Here is a 17,820-nt window from a genome sequence, read left to right on the forward strand (position 1 = left end):
GGGTAGCCACTCATGACCGCACCCCAGCCGGTGAGGGACGCGTCCGTCGCTAGCGTCACACGGCGACAAGGAGCTCCCAGCACCAGGCCCTGAGACAAGAACCAAGGTTTTCTCCACATGTACAAGGCACGTAGGCACCGCCGCGTGACCTTTAGCATGCAAAACGGGTTTCCCCTCGGGGAGAACCCCTTGGTCTTGAGCCACCACTGTAGGGATCTCATGTACAGTAGGCCAATAGTATTCACGTTGGATGCAGCTGCCATCAGACCCAGCAATCTCCGAGACTGCTTGACAGTGAGTGACCGGCCTTCTCTCACTCTCGCGACTGCAGTGAGAATCGACTCGATCCGACCAGCTGACATACGTGCCTGCATCATGGTCGAATCCCACACCACGCCCAGATAAGTGGTTCTCTGTACTGGAGAAAGCACACTTTTCTTGGCATTAAGTCTTAACTCCAGCTCTTTCATGTGACCGAGAACGACATCTCGATGCTGAACCGCCAACCGCTCTGATCGAGCTAATATCAACCAATCTTCGATGTGGTTGAGTTGTGAAAGTGTGGGGTGAGAGTGCAAGGCCAGAGGAAGAACCGTATTGGTAGGCTTTTGCCCCCAAAAGCAAACCTCAGGAACTTCCGATGAGGAAGGATGGAGATAAGTGCATCTTTTGATAGATCGTTACACACCAGTCCTCGGACTTGGTCTGTGCAAGCATGCTGAACTTCAGTCCCCTGACTGAGCGGTTCAAAAAAAGGAGATCTAAAATATGACGCAATACCTCATCCTTCCTCGGAACAGTGAAGTACCGGCTGTAGGACCGGGACTCTGCAATGGAAGGAGGGACCACCTCAATGGCCTCCGTCCTCGGAGAGTGTCTACTTCTGTTCCAGAGCCTGCTCGGGGCACACCAGGGTGGAAAAGTCCCCATTGAATTGAGGCGGAAGAGAACCGAACTGGATTCTGTGGCCTCTCACTACAGTGTGCAGGACCCACTGAGACACATTTGGCAGCCTCTCGAGACTGATCTCTGGTGTCAAATGAAAACGAAACAAAGAAATATACACGTTGCCTCAGCAGCGCGCCCTTTTTTTTTTTTTTTTGCACTCAGTCACACAAACAACATCAATCTCCTCAGAGAAAGATGAATGCTGCAGCGAGCTCCACTTCAGAGGGGGAAGAAACCACAGCGCGGGCTTCCAAGCCTCAAGAATGAGCTCTAGATCTAGTGAACACGGGTGGAGATAGGACGAGCCGTCTCCAACCCGTTTACCAGATCATGTGCGATTCCCATGATCTCGGTCGCCGCCGTGCCTCAGCAGCAGTGGGACCGCAACCGCGAGATCGCATGCACGGACACACTCCTCGGAGCCTGCCCGACGAGAGCAGTGAGAAAAGCATGCAGCAGAGAAAAGCATGCAGCAGCGAGCTCTGCCTCAGACGGGCAAGAAACCGCAGCGTGGGCTTCTAAACCTCGAGAACGAGCTCTAGATCTAGTGAACCGCAAGATCACATGCACAGACACACTCCTCGGAGCGTGTCCGGCGAGAGCGCTTAACAGCGAGAAAAGCACAATCAGTCCCCCGAGAGCCGACTGCGTGATCTCCACTCCTCATTAAAGCTGCTCATTATAATATCAGGCATAATATGCTTGTGTAACTGAAGCTTGTGCAACTGGCGAGCTCATCGATGCCTTCCACATCAATCTCCTCAGAGAAAGACATGCAGAGCGTCGCCTCTCACTGGGGAGAAAGTACATTTGCCGGATCTGGTGGTTAAGGAAGAAGATAGGGACTTGCCCGTTTACATTCCTTCCAGCGGATCCGAAAGCGAAACCCGCGAGCGCAACCACCACTCCGCCTTGGCGAAAGCAGGGCTGGCACCGTGAGAAACGCCAGTGAAGGCTCCCTCCTCAAAGAGAGCTTTCTGAGAGTGAAGCAAAATGCTCGCATCGCAGCCGTCAACTCCCTCGAGGGCTGATTCTGCGCGCTTCACTCTCAAGCAGACAACACACAAACTGCATGTGTCCCTACCCCCTTTTTTTTTTTTGGATTGAAGCTTTGACAAATGGAGCTTATCAGTGGACAAACAACACTAAATAAGACTCACAAACAGATAGCGACTGACACACAAGCAGAGCGCTTGCTGAAGACAGAAGGCTAATGCCGGCTTCGCCGCACGTGCTTTTAAGCTTCCTGGTCTCTGACTTCACCCGTCTATGACGTTTCGCCCATCCATTGGACTGATTACACACGTGATTCAGAGCGGTTTATGCTGAGGGCATTCCCCAAAGCATCTCTGACTCAGCTCGAGTTCCTGAAGATTCTTCCCCCAGGCAATCTACCTCATGAACAGTTAAATGTTCACCACTTATGCAAAAATGTGCAATATTCTTATATTTATTTGTTACCCCTCCATCCAAGTACATCTCTGCATCTTACTCTATTCTAATCCATTGTCATCTATAGCACAACTGTTCATACAATTTATTTATTTGCAGTTTTTTTTTGTTGTTGTTGTCTCTGTGTACTTGAAGCTTATGTCACTAAAACAAATTCCTTGTATGCGTAAGCATACTTGGCAATAAAGCTCTTTCTGATTCTGATTCTGATATTAGGAATCTGACTTATTCCCGAGTCCACTCGAGTCCCAATCAAAATATTTCATGATTAGTATTGTATGTTAATATTTCGTTTATTTGTTTTATTTTTTGTATGTTTGATGATTGGTGATTTTCTTGTGACATGAGACGTTAGTGTAACGTTTGTGCAGAGGCAGCAGGACTCAGGTCAGGATGTCACATGAACTTAACACATTAACTTTTTAAAATGTCTGTTACATCATCCACAAAGAGTTCGTATGCAGTAAGACTCTAAAAAAGAAACATTCTGCGATATGTAGCCTTTTTACCCTTAACTGATAATATTTTTAAACTTATATAAAGTAAATAAAATACAGTGTACATGCCTTGCTGTATTTGATATACTGTTTGAGTATGGTGCCAATTTTATTGTTTCACCAAACATTTAACATACTCTCGAAGATGTCTTTAGGTCTTGTCTCAGACCCAATCTCTCTGGTCTCGGTCTTGACTCGGACTCAACCTTCTCTGGTCTCGGTCTTGACTCGGACTCAACCCTTTCTGAACTCGGTCTTTACTCTGACTCAACCCTCTCTGAACTCTGACTCGAATGAGCTGGTCTTGACTACAACACTGTACTCAACAAAAAATGACTTTAAAATTCTGTGCCTCAAAGGACTGCAAACTATTTAAAATTTCCACCATTGCCGGATATTCATATTTGGTGGATGCCAGAGTCTGAAGACAAGATTCTGAGTTTGTAATTAATAGGAAATTTGGCTGCTGAGGTTGATTATGACAACTACAGAAGTCTATTTAAAGATGAGACTGACCTGCACTTGAAGCCCTGAACAAATCAGTATTTTTTTTTTACATTTCACTACTTCTTCTGGCTGCTTCCTGTCCTTGCTAGAGTCCTGTGCATTTATTACTCTGTTCGAAACCATTTGAAGGGAGTGCAGAATAGACGAGCTGATTCATATAGCGCAACGCTGTTAGTCAAGACAAACCAATTTATGAATTATTATCAATTTATTATTGAATGACAAAATCGGACAATCACTTTTGTATATTAGGAAGGCAAAAATATATAAAAATAAAGAAAGAAAGAAAAAAAACACAGGGCAGGGGGCCAAATCAGCTGCCAGGCCACCGGTAATTCTCCCGGTGCTCCCGATGGCCAGTCTGTGCCTGTCTGTCATTCTTGTTTATCCAAGGATGTGAACAAAAACCTCAACAAAGTAGAACTGACAAAACTGGTAAACTCAGCCTCAGGGAGTGAACAGAGCAACAGAAATGAGACAGTGATGAAATCCTCACCCTGAGAAATCCGTGGACAATATGCCATAGTCAAATATGAAGACTCTGCTCACTTGGCAAACAGTGAGGTATCCTACTGATGCAATCATAGTATACCTGTAATTAGAATACATAAAATTTCACTGTTTAAATATTGGAAAAACTCTTCTGAGAAGTGTGTAAGCATGCTAAATTTATAGATTTCTAAAAATTGGTAATGGATAAACAGAATTTACACCAATAGTTCTGTACAGCTGTGACCACTGATTTATTATTCAAAGATGTTAGGAATTAAGGCTGGGGTGACAAACACAAATCGAAAATTTCAATGAAATATATGTTGATAACATTTATAAGCTCTAACATATGGAGTAAATAATGTGCTGAAATTAAACAAACAAATCCAGTATTTTGCAAACAAACTTGATCTGCTTTGCAAAGGAAAACTCGACTCGCAAACAAACAGAGAGAGATCTGCATATACAGTACAATGGTCAGAGTGAGCGAATTCGCAGAGGTTTAACAAATAAACACATAAAATGGGGAAGTTGTGGCCTAATGGTTAGAGAGTCGGACTCGTAATCCAAAGGTTGTGAGTTCGAGTCTCGGACCGGGAAGGAATTGTAGGTGGGGGGAGTGAATGTACAGCGCTCTCCACACTCAGTACCACAACAAGCCCTTGAGCAAGGCACTGAACCCCCAACTGCTCCCCGGGCGCCACAGCATAAATAACTATGTGGTGGGGGTGCAAACATACCAGACTGTTAAAGCATTAGTTCACTTTCAAATTAAAATTTTCTGATAATTTACTCACCCCCATGTTTACAACACCCCCCTCCCCCCCCCCCCCCCCCCCCCCCCCCCCCCCCCCCCGCCAAGATGTTTACGTTTTTCTTTCTTCAGCCGAAAAGAAATTTGATGAATACATTCCAGGATTATTCTCCTTATAGTGGATTTCAATGGCTACCAAATGGTTGACGGTTTCAGTGCAGCTTCAAAGGGCTCTACATGATACCAGAACAGGAATAAGGGTCTTATCTAGCGAAATGATCGGACATTTTCTAAAAAATAAAAAATAAAATGTATATGCTTTATAAACAGAAATGCACGCCTTGCACTGCTCTGCGATGCACATTCATGATTTCACGTAATACGTAATTACGTTGAAAAGGTCCACAAATGTGGAGAAGGACCGTTCAAAAGTTGTTATATGTTCAATGATATACTAACATTTTTTGTAAACTGCATTTGACATAGTCGTTACTTCCGCCTACTTCACGTGTGACCTTTTCAACGTGATTACGTATTGCGTGAAGTCATGGATGCAAATTGCAGAGCAATGCAAGGTGAGCATTTCTGTTTATAAAGCAAAAACTTTATATTTTTTTTTATATTATTTTTTTTAGAAAAAGACTGATCATTTCGCTAGATAAGATTCTTATTTATTAGGCTTTTTCCCTGGCTGAATTGAGGGGGGTGGCAACCCAGCACCCCCTATTGGCCTCTCTGGCCTCTGTTAATGCTGTTTACAGACTCTGAAAAAAAAAAAAAACGTCTGGTTCCGATTTTTGGCGATCGGTGTGTCTCAAATTCAAATGTTAAACTGCTTTTATTTTGGTGGCTTGCCAGTAAATAAATAAACGCACTGCATGTTTCAGAGTGAAGCGCTGTGTATCATGGGCTGCACTTGACATTTAACATTTAATCATTTAGCAGACGCTTTTATCCAAAGCGACTTACAAATGAGAACAGTAGAAACAATCAGATCAACAAGAGAACAACAACGGTATACAAGTGCTATGACAAGTCTCAGTTAGTCTAGTACAGAACACGTAGCCAGTTTTTTTTTTTTTTTAAATGAATTTGATAGACAAGAAAAAGAAAAGGTAATACTAGTATTAGTTGGTTAAGTGCAGGCGAAAAAGATGAGTCTTTAGATGTTTTTTGAGAATGAGTAAAGACTCAGCTGTTCGAATTGAGATCAGGAGGTCATTCCACCAGCTGGGCACAGTCCAGGAAAAAGTTCGTGAGAGTGATTTTGAACCTCTTTGGGATGGCACCACAAGGCGTCGTTCACTTGCAGAGCGCAAACTTCTAGAGGGCGCATAAGATTGAACTAATGAGCTTAGGTATGTTGGCGCTGTGCCAGTGGTCGTCTTGTAGGCAAGCATCAGTACCTTAAATTTAATGCGAGCGGCTACTGGTAGCCAGTGTAACCTGATGAGGAGAGGAGTAACATGAGCTGTTTTTGGCTCATTGAAGACAACCCTCGCTGCTGCATTCTTGATCAGTTGTAGAGGCTTGATAGTACATGCAGGAAGGCCCGCCAGGAGAGCATTACAATAGTCCAGTCTGGAGAGAACAAGAGCTTGGACAAGAAGTTGGGTGGCTTGCTCTGACAGGAATGGTCTAATCTTCCTAATGTTGTATAAGGCAAATCTGCAGGACCGGGTCATTGTAGCAATATGGTCGGTGAAGTTTAACTGATCATCCATCACAACTCCTAGGTTTCTGGCTGTCCTGGAAGGAGTTATGGTTGACGAACCCAGCTGTACAGATAAGTTGTGATGAAACGATGGGTTAGCTGGAATCACCAGCAGTTCAGTCTTAGTAAGGTTAAGCTGAAGGTGATGGTCATTCATCCAGCTAGAAATGTCACTCAGACAGGCTGAAATGCGAGCAACTACTGTCAGTGGCAACTAATTTGGACGCCTATGGTACGGACTACGGAGGGGACATGTTCGGTTCACATATTTTTGTCATGGCAACAACATATTAACTCGTGGGAACAAAGTAGGTTTGGCATTGTGAAAACTTCAAAAAGGTTTATTATCGATACAGTAAGACAGAAACCCACCTGTTCACCGCTCATTTACATAAACGTATTTCAGCACTTCTACCGGGAGACTACCATAAAACCATTCATAGCACCATCTGCTGTTTTGAAAGCGGAAGTTGCTCAACTACATTTGTGAGAAAATATGCCTGGGCACATTTGTGAGAAAATCAAAGACAAGAGATCGCATAAAAGTTTGAGTGTCTCACAATCAAAACAGACCAGCATTTGTGTGCACTAAATTTGGTATTTGTTCAAAGGTTACATGCAATTTGTAGGATTGATTGTATTTGTAAAAATATAATGTAGGCTACGCTCATGTATTTATATTTGTAAAACACAATACATTTATTTGTTACACCTCTGCGATTTCACTCACTTGGACCATTGTATTTGCAAATCACTTTCTGTTTGTTTGCGAGTCCAGTTTTCCTTTGCAAAGTAGATCAAGTTTGTTTGCAAAATACTAGATTTGTTTGTTTAACAACAAATTCGGCACATTATTCACTCCATACTAACAGCCTATCATAGCAGAAATTAATGCGACAACAGCCAGTCAGTAAATGCCACTAATAAGTCTGCATTCTCTGCGTGTCTCTGAGTTTGTGTAGTACACGCCCTAGTTCACACAAACACATGATGTCTTTTCATGTCTACATCTTAATATAGGAGGACATGAGCACATTATTTTTAAAGGAATATCATAAAATCTAGATTTTTTTAAATACATTTAATTTTTACAGTTCTGTTGTGCATCATCTTATTGTCAAAAAATAAAAAGACACAAAAAAACTGTATCATGTTGGACAGGAATGGGTACAAACTGAGTATGGTATACTATTTAATATTTTTAAAGCTTAAAGTTAGAATTGAGATTATACATTAGTAATGCCATCTTATAGAAGAAGTGTAATCACTTAAAAATATATAATATTTAAGATTTTATTGATTTACTCTAAAGAAAGCTCATTAAAAATAATCTTTTTTGTTACGTGGTTTAAGTTTTCAGCCAGGATTGTGGTTTCTACTAATAATTTTCATTTCTGTGCATCAAAAGTGGTTAAAAGGCTTTGCATACTTTATTAATGTTATTAAAATTATTACCACTTCATTAGCACTGAATCATTTTGCTGGAAATCTTAGGTAAAAAAACAAACAAACTCAGATTCATTCTAATGGAACCAAATAGGGTGGGGCTTATTCAAGATACTATTCTGCATAGCTCTATCTATCAGACGAGGCAGAAGTGGAAAAAGTGTTAATAAAGCACAGGCCAGGTCTAACATATCCTGAAAAGTTCTGCTTGCTTTGCATAATGAGTAGGCAATGTTGCACAAGAAAATGGAGACATTGCTCACCTGTGAACACTGTTTACATTAGATTTGATCATAATTCCATAACAAGCCAACACCAGGATGAAGACATGTATGGCATACCTGTCAAAGCAAGAACATGTAGTTTAATTAGAGAACACATTATTTAAGGCTATTATTTAAAAAATGCAGTATATGTTAGGGCTGTGTTAGATTGTTATGCAGTGTTCTGAGCATTTGCTGGGTAGTCATTAAGGTATTCTAGGTGGTTGCTGCAGAGTTGCTAGGTGATTGCTATGTCACTGCTAGGGTATTCTACGTGGTTGCTAAGGTGTTGTTATGTAGTTTCTAGGGTGTTCTGGGTGATTGCTAGACATTACTCACTAGTTGTTAGGGTGTTCTGGGTGGTTGCTAAAGTGTTGCTAGGTGACTGTTATGTCATTGATAGGGTATTGTGGGTGGTTGCTAAGGTGTTGTTACGTAGTTGCTAGAGTATTCTGGGTGATTGCTAGCCAGTTTCTAGACTCTTCTGTTGCTAGGTTGATGCTATGTTAATGTGCTGGTTGCTAAGGTGTTGCTATGCAGTTGCTAGAGTGTTTCTATGCGGTTACTGGTATGTTGTAAGCGGTTGCTATGATGTTTTGGGTGGTTGCAAAAGTGTTGCTATAGAATTGCTAGGGTATTCTGGGTGGATGCAAAGGTGTTGTTATGCAAATGCTCAAGGGGATTTGGTTGGTTGCTGGCAGTTACTATGGTGCTGGATAGTTGTTGGATGGTTGCTAGAGTATTCTAGGTGGTTGTTAGGTGTTGCTATGCAGTTGCTAGAGTGTTCTGAGTGGCTGCTAGTACGTTGCTTTGGGCATTCAGGGTGGTTACTATGCAGTTGCTAGGGTATCATGGGTAGTTGCTATGCAGTTGCTAGGGTGTTGCTATAAGTTTCTAGGGCATTCTGAGTAGTTGTTAGGTGGTTGCTAGGGTGTTCAAGATGGTTGCTACAGTGTTGCTATGAAGTTGATAAGGCATTCTGCATGGTTTCTATGTAGTTGCTAAGGTGTTACAATGTTACACAATGTGTTGCATTGTTACAATGTTTTATCACATTGTTAACATGTTTTAGGATGATGCTATAATAACCCCCTTTCACGCAGTAATACCAGTAAATTGCCATAAAATTACCGGAACGACTTCACCGGAAAATACAAAAATTTGCTGTTCACACTGGCAACAATGTTCCGTCTTTTTACCAGTAAAGCGCCATTCACACATCGGTTTCAAATTACCAGTAAATTCTGTGACATCATTAACCAGAAATTACCTCTAAACGACTGCGCCTCCTGGTGTATTGTGTTTGTAAACATGGAGGGGTAAACGTGGTCAGTGTTTTTGATGATGTTTTCATCCTCCTCCGGGACAGGTTTGGGAAGCACTGTATTAGACAACTTCAAACCGAACTACACAGCGCGGAGTTAATGAGTCATCTGGGCCTCTAGGGAGCTGTCCATGACCACCAAGATCTGACTGTTCAACTCCAACTTGAAGACAGTCTTACTGTATGAAGCAGAGACCTGGAGGACAACCAAGTACACCCTCAGGAAAGTATAGACCTTCATCAACAGCTGCCTCAGAAGGATCCTCCAGCTTCCACTTGCCTGATACCATCAGTAACATCAACCTTTGGGAGAGAACTTGCCAACTGCCTGCTGAGGAAGAAATCATGAAGAGGAGATGTGGCTGGATAGGCCATACCTTGCACAAAGTGCCAACACAAATCACCAGGCAGGCACTGAGGTGGAAGGCCTTCCAAGAAACACCTGGCAGTGTGACCTTGAAGCTGATATCACAAAGATGGATTACACCTGGAGACAGCTTGAGAGAATGGCCCAGGACAGAGGAATCTTGAGATCTGTTGTTGGCAGCCCATACCCTGACAGGGGTGACGGGCAGTAAGTAAGTACGTCAGAATGTTACGATTGGCCCAGTGCCGTTGAATTTTGAATTTCAATGGCTCTGGATTGGCCCACAGTAGACGTCTTATGTCAGCACGTTCTGAACTTGTACATGCTCAAACTGGTAATCTTCATTCTGCTTTCACAACTTATCATACTGGTAACGAAGTTACCAGTTTTTTTTTTTTTTTTTTCGTAAAGATCCTGTTCACACATGATCTCTTAACAGCAATTTACCGGTAATTTACCAGTAAAGACTGTATGTGTGAAGGGGGCTAATGTTTTATACTGTTAGCATGTTTTACCACAATTATGCATAAATATTAACCCTCTGGAGTTAACTAATGCAGATACGCGTTTTGTAGCATATTCTCCTAATAAGACCGAAAAGAACTTAAATTACACTTTCAGTTTTGATCGTACAGATAAGAGCAATACATCAATCGAATATGTAAAGCATCTACTTTTATTTGTATATACACATAACAACAACAAAACTTTTTGCATTTATAAAATAAAAAAACACACAGAGTGCGCTGTCTGCTGCCTTGGTTCTGCGTGATCTTCAGTTTGAAACGCGTCATTAAAATGAACTGTAACTCGGCAAATATTCAACACAGAGACATGAGAGATAAATCTTTAGAAAGCTTGACATGTCTACTTTTAAACTAAGCAAGTATTATCGAAAACAATATTCTGTGATAAAGGAATCCACATGAAAAACATCGCAATGTCTAGTCTTTCACGTCTCCCTTCATTATATCTAATGCGGCCACACTGAGCGCACTATTGATATTATAATCATCGTCAAAAAGCTTGCGGCGGGTAAATGCCCACTTCATAGCAAACAAAGCAGCGAGACTGTACTTCAAGTTTTTTAAATGTTACTGTTCGCTTCACGCAGAGAGGAATAAGACATAATTCACCTAAATAAGACCGTTGAGAGGAATAAGATTTGGATTACCTCAGAAAGAAGAATGAAGCGGCTTGACCCAGCAGAGATCATAAACATGAGTAAGTCTTTATTATTAATCTACTTGTATTATTTTTCATATAGCTTGAACATATTTTACTAGTTAGACTTTTTCCAAACTAAAATTCATGACTAAATGTATAATCAAGTGAAACATTATGAAGTTTCATTTACATCATCTCAATGTTTCACGATGATTTTTTATGTTTTTTGTTGTTTTATGTTCTATAACATAGACAGCAATACGATATAAAAGTAATATGAGTTATAATGTTGTTAGCTTAATGTCAGTAAGAATGATTAGACAAAACTTTACTGTGATTGGCAAAATATAGCCATATATGTTTATAACTATATATATATATTATATATATATATATATATATATATATATATATATATATATATATATATATATATATATATATATATTGTATAGGCCCACATACAAATGATTCTTGTGTTTTTAAGAATCTAGCTAAGCTTCTGTTGATAAATATTTGCTCTGGTGTAAATATTTTGAACGTGTTATACCCCGTAATTGGTGTTTGTAATCGTCTGAGGTAAAAAAAAAAAAAGTGTATCAAGTAAGCTGTAAATATCACTGACAATAAATGTGCTATGTGGTAATTGTGTTCTTTTTTTCCTATAAATTACTAATAGTATCAGTGACCATAACAATAATGTTAATAATGCAGTTTATTTGCGTAAACAGCATGCTTACTTTTTTATTTCAGATAAATAATAACCCGTTGCAAAGCGAGCCAATGCAAATAAGCAGCCCACTCAGGAACCTGGAACACAGCTAAGACCAAGTGTTGTGTTTTCTGTGGAGTTCTGTCATTAGTGAAGTTCTGTTATTTCTTATTTATGTTTAATCAAATGGTCACCTTAAACCAGAGCTACAAATGTTGTAAGTAGCATTTATGAAGAAATGTTTGAGGTTTAGCAGCCCAATAGCGTAGTGTTTCTTTAAGAGAGGAGTGTGCTGTGAGTACACGTGACCGTGTTGTTTGCTGTCGCCATGCTATGTTGTTGTATTATGTTACATTCGTTGCAAGTTAAAGATAACATTATGGTTTGGTAGATCTAAGCAGTTTAGTTAAATGATAAAGATAATGCTATGTTCAAATGTTTTAATTTCATGGGGTGGCAAAGCCATGGGACATAAAGTCAACATTTAGACTTATAACATTGTTAAATCATATGTGTTTATTTGTGTTTACTTTTTTAGTTTTGTAAATTTTTGATAAAGTATGAATTGCGGATCAGTATTTAACGTATTTCCTGGTTTGCCGCGGGGCATTTTGGGAGCTGTAGTTTTCTGCTTTTTGATAAGACTGTATGCATAGGTTCTTTGTAGGATTTGAGTATGTTGAATAATGTTTGAAGTGTCAAGCGTGTACATGAAAATTATGAATTAATTAATATCCTTTTGTACACTGGGTTGCCCTTTCCGTGGGAAGAATACGGAACAGTAATAAGCCAACACGGTTCAAGTGTGTTAAGCCAAGTCTGCCACCACTCTATCAGCATTGACCAGGAAAGGAATAGGGGTGAATAGACCCTCTGTGTTAGTTGCTGGGAAAGGAAGATGGATTTGACAGAATTAATGGCCCTAAAACGGAAAGCTCTCAACAGCACAGTGCTCTTTCAGCAAGAGAGTCAAAAAGTTGTCCCTCACTGTAGACCTCCTAGAAAAAAGGGTTCTTATCGATGAGATCAGAGCACTTGGTGTAGACTTTGGAAAGGTGCACGACGCTGGACTCGAATATGTTGACGCTCTAGGAGAAGTAAGAAGTGAGGAAGAAAAAGCAAGTAAAGAAGCCACTTTGACTGCTTATTGCACTTCCTGAAAAAGCAGGAGGCAATTCTGGAGGAGTTGGATCAGCTGGAGGTAAGCCCTAGAGAGGGAAGCTCTTCAGTGAAAGGCCCAGTAGATAAAACCAGAAAAAGGAGTTAAGAAAGTATTCTCCAAAGCTACCTCAGGCCGAAGAGAGTTTCAGTCGAAGCCACGCTTGGGCTCGTGCACTGCCTGTGCTGATGAGACACAGGCTGGCAGGCTGTTTGCCTGCAAAGCCTTTAGGGACATGGATCTCCAGAGGAGAAAGATCCATCTGAAGACCCATGGGATATGGGGTTTCCACCTAATGGATGGCTGTTGCAACCTGAAGTTCCTCTGCAGTAAAATGGACTGTCGCAAAGAAGAGCCTCACCACTATTTGCTCTGCCCGAAGTCCATCGCTCAAGAGAAAGACGGTGGCAGCGAGGTGCAAGCTACCAAAAAGGTGGAGAAAAAAGGCCTTGGGCTGACCAGCAAGCAAGAAGAACTCCTGGCGAAAGTCACTCCGGAATTAAGAGCAGAATTCAGGAAGGCATTTTCCAACAAAGCCTCAACCATGATCTGCACTGCTGGTGGTGGACTGAAAGAGTACCCAGTTATACTGATGTTACTGGAAGTGACCACTAACTCAGGCCAGCTGATAGGCACTCTTATTGACCTTGCCTCTGACACCAATTATATAACAAACAATGCTGCCCAGCGCCTTGGACTGATCGGTGAGTTAATTGTCGTTCTCATCCCTCCTATTCCATGGACAGTCACAGCCAAGAGATACTCCCTGCGACTAAAAGTGAAGACCATCAAGGGGAAGGTAATGGAGCACAAACTGCTCTGCTATGGCCTGGAGAGTATTGCAGAGATAAGTCAACCTGTCACTCCGCAACAACTGCAAAGGATCTTTCCTGACGTCGCTGTAGAGGAGCTTGTCCGCCCTGAGAATATCAATCTTCCGATCAGTCACAGGGAAGGTTGTCTAGTTTCACAGCCGTTCAAGTTGGAGGGAGATCTAGTCCTCTGGGACGGCCCATTGGGCAAACCTGTTGTTGGTACTCACCCTGATCTCTTTGAGGTAGTCGACTTAACACTGCACCAGTCTGAAACTCACTTTGCAAGGTCTATGAGGACATCCTCAAGGGTGTATAAGGAAGTCCTTGCGAGATCAAAGACCTGTGTGGGGACCCTATGAGGATGGAAGAAGTGACCCTTAGCAGTACCACTGCCACGAATAAGGAGGTGTTTGAGTGGTTTAAGTGGGATAGTATTGGAGCAGCAAGTGACCTGAAATGTGGGAGCTGCAAGTGCAACAAGTGCCCTCCGGGTGGTAAAGAGATGACCCTTTGAGAAGAAAGGGATTTAGAAAAGATAAAGGACTGTCTCTCCTAAGTGCTAGTGGATAAACACAGTGACTCCCCACACTGGGATGCGGCCTATCCATGGAAAGTAAGTCCAGCGATTTTGCCAGATAACTGCCAACCAGTGGAAGCAACTTTCCGTTGCTAAGAAAATGTATTATTCAGTGTGGCTGAAGGACGAGGAGGTCCATCTCCATCGATTCCTCTGGAGGGATAAACCCGAAGATGAAATCGGTGTGTTTGACGTCGTCAGGGTCAACATCGGCGACAAGCCTGCTGGATGCATCGCTCAGGTCGCCATGAGAGAGACAGCAAATTTGCCTCAGTTTACATCTGTGGTTGAAGAGCTTTGGATCCTGACAGAGGACTGCTATGTGGACGATATCTTGACGTCGCATGATGATCTCCAAACTCTGATTAAGATGACCAAAGGACTGGAAGAGATCCTAAAAGCAGGTGGCTTTTCCCTCAAGCCCTGGGTCTTGACAGGCCAAAGTGGGAGGAGTTGAAAACCCACTGACTCCAGCAACGTCAGGTCAACAGAACCAAAGACTCTGATACTCCCCAACCAGATGCGGGATGAGGAGAATAAGGCATTGGGATTGGGATGTGAACTAGAATCTGATAATCTCTGTGTGCTGACGTCGGTGAACTTCTCAAGGAGATGAGGAAAGATTAGGACCAGTTTGGATTTACGAGAAGATGAGATAAGAGGTAGCACCCCTGACCCTCTTACCCAACGCATACTGCTGAGTCAGATTGCAGGGTTCTATGACCCAATCGGCCTGGCCTCACCTGCCAAGCAACGAGGAGTGATGTTCATAAGAGAGTCCTTTCAGGAAGCAGGAAGAGACCACCCCTCCAAGGACACCTGGGACGATCCTCTTTCGTCACGTCTTCGAGAGACTGCAATAAAACTCTTTGAGCAATATGTAAAGCTTGGCCAACTTAGATTCGACAGGAGTCTCACACCCTTTGGAGCCATAGGTCGCCCAATGGGGATCACGTTTTCCGATGGTAGTGAAGCTTCCTATGGAGCCGTTCTTTATCTACGGTGGGAGACAGAAGATGGAATTGTGGTGAAGCTGGTTGAATCAAAGGCCAAGCTCACCCCTCTAGACCAGAAAGGTGATGTCATTAAAGCAGAGCTGTGCGGGGCTGTCTTTGCATCCCGCCTGAAGACATACTTCGAGAAGCACTGCTACATTAAGATCGATCGGTGGATTCATTTTGTCCACAGTCAGACAATCCTGGGAGCCATCCAGAGGGATAGCTATGGCTATCAGACATTTTTTGCAAACCGGATTGGAGAAATCTAAAAGGCCGGAACTGTAGACAGCTGGAGGTGGGTCGAAGGAAGACAGAACATCACCAACCTCATCACAAGGGGGGCATCCCCTGAGGAGCTTGCTGAAGGATCAGTCTGGCAGGAAGGCCCAGGATTTTTGTAGTTGCCTGAATCAGATTGGCCTGTGAAAACTGCCAGAGAGATCAATCCCTTTGTTGCTGAAGAGATCGGGGGACTTCGGAGGAAGGCGTTTTCGGCACTGGTTACAGCAGGAGCCCAGCCCAGGAAATGGTCAGGCTCAACCAGTGTTGCGCTTGTGCACCTTGTGGACCCCCAAAGGTTCAGTTCACTGGCATGGTTATGCGGAACCATCGCCTGGGTGAGACAAGCAGTAGAAATCTGGTTGGGAAACAGCCAGGCCTCAGTTCGGCCAAAGTGAGAGGCAAGACCATACCTGTCTGTGGGAGAAAGAGCAACAGCTTTCAAAGATCTAGCTCTCGCAGCTCAAGAGGGTTTTGAGTTCCGGGATACAACCCTGGATTGCCTGGTTGTTCTGAAGGAGGAAAAGACAGGACTCTTGCTCTGTGGAGGGAGAATTCAATGCTGGAATGAGGATAGAGTGGCTGTACTGTTAATCCCATGCCAGTTGTGGCTCGCAACCCTACTGGCCAGGGAGGCACATGAAGAAAATCATGAAGGTGTTGCCTCTACCCTTCTACGGACAAGAAGGAAAGCCTGGATCATGCAGGGATGAAGAACAGTTAAAAAGGTGCTAAACAACTGTGTCACCTGCAGAAAGCACAGAGCCAAGATGTGCCAGCATCTAATGAGTGATCTCCCTCAAGAATGTACCGAAAGAGAAAGTCCATTAAAGTATAGAACCCTTGACCTTTTTGGCCCCTTCGAGGTGAAAGACACTGTTAAAAGAAGGACAAGCAAGAAGGTCTGGGGTATTGTTTTCTGTTGTATGGCCTCGAGAGCCGTCCATGTGGACCTCGCTGATGACCAGTCGGCAGAAAGCTTCCTCCAAGCATTCTCTCACCTTGTTGCTCTGAGGGGGCATCCAAGGATATTATGGTCTGACAGAGGCACCAACTTTGTTGGCGCTAAGCCAGCTTTGTGTGAGCTGCATAAACATCTGGCTTGCCTTCAGGCTGTGTCAATAGAAGATGTAGCTGCTAAGAACGAGACTGAGTGGAAGTGGAATTTTCACCCTGCAGATGCACCCCACAGGAATGGAGCTGCTGAGGCTGCTCTGAAGCTTTTGAAGAGGGTGCTCATGATCCTCAGAGAAGCTACAAAGTCTCTCACATGGGGGGAGCTCCAAACTCTTTTTTATCAGGCAGCCAACCTGACAAACGAACGCCCAGTCGCCTTTGTCTTCGTCTTCTCAGGTGTGAATCACACTGATATTTATGGTCAATCACGCCTACTCGCATATTTCCTTTCGAAACAAAAAGTGTCTTAGAAAATTTCGATCAATCTATTGTTTTCTGTGTGTGAGTAAACACAATAATTTTTAAAACATTATTTGGAAGCAAAAATTCTAGGCTACAAGGTCCATGTTTGACAGTCTTGTTAACAAATATTCTGTATGTATTTTATGACCTTATTTCAGTGAATTAAAAATTTTAGTTTTTTACTAACTAAACTTTTACTAACATTAGCCTGTCAGTCTCATTCTTATCCCAAAGTTACCGTAGTAACTTCAGATTCAGTCCATATTCAGACCAGATGGTGACTTGCACCCAGGAACAACTACAACATAGACTGTAAACATACTCTGTTACTAATGTAACCTTAGTTCCCAATGTAACCTCGGTATCCTGAGATATGGGAACGAGTACTGCGTCTACTAAGACGCTATGGGAAAAACGAATTTTTCTCCTATGACTGAAGCCTTTTCAATAATGCAGTGTAAATGCATGGCCATTGGATCTAATTGGTGAATTAAAAACAAACCGATGGCTTGGCAGCCGAGATGGGCGGGGCCATCTGACTATAAAAGCGGGCATTTCGCCATAGAATCCTCATGTTACTTCGACTGAAGCAATGACTGAGTCGTGCAGCTAAATAGCACGGCTAGTAACTCAGTACTCATTCCTGTATCTCAGGGAACTGACATTACATTAGTAACCAAATACATTCCATATCAATACTTCACTCATACTGCATCTGCTAAGACACTATGGGGAAGCAGTACAATCCCGCCGTGCTATGCTAGAGGAATGACTCATACTTCAACTTGCTTTAACCCTCTGGAGTCGATTAACGCGTATACGCGTTCTGGGGTATTTTCTCCTGATAACCCCAAAAAGAACTTAAATTACACTTTCAGTTTTGATCGTACAGATAAGAGCAATACATCAATCGAATCTGTAAAGGGTCTA

General features: G+C 42.5%; 1 protein-coding gene across 5 annotated transcripts in view; it reads right to left on the reverse strand.

The window, feature by feature from the left end:
* Nucleotides 1-17,820, reverse strand: part of mboat1 (membrane bound O-acyltransferase domain containing 1) — a 175,976-nt gene that overhangs the window by 89,053 nt on the left and 69,103 nt on the right. For 4 of the 5 annotated variants that reach the window (XM_042755704.1, XM_042755703.1, XM_042755699.1 and 1 more), the window contains 2 exons: nt 8,074-8,151; nt 3,901-3,996 (listed from right to left, as the gene is read on the reverse strand). In XM_042755704.1, coding sequence (XP_042611638.1) covers nt 3,901-3,996; nt 8,074-8,151 — 174 coding nt within the window. The remainder of the gene's footprint in view (nt 1-3,900; nt 3,997-8,073; nt 8,152-17,820) is intronic. The other variant, XM_042755702.1, reaches the window with a different exon arrangement.

This window comes from Cyprinus carpio, unplaced genomic scaffold (genome assembly GCF_018340385.1).
Source record: "Cyprinus carpio isolate SPL01 unplaced genomic scaffold, ASM1834038v1 S000006744, whole genome shotgun sequence".
Classification (NCBI taxonomy): Eukaryota; Metazoa; Chordata; class Actinopteri; order Cypriniformes; family Cyprinidae; genus Cyprinus; species Cyprinus carpio.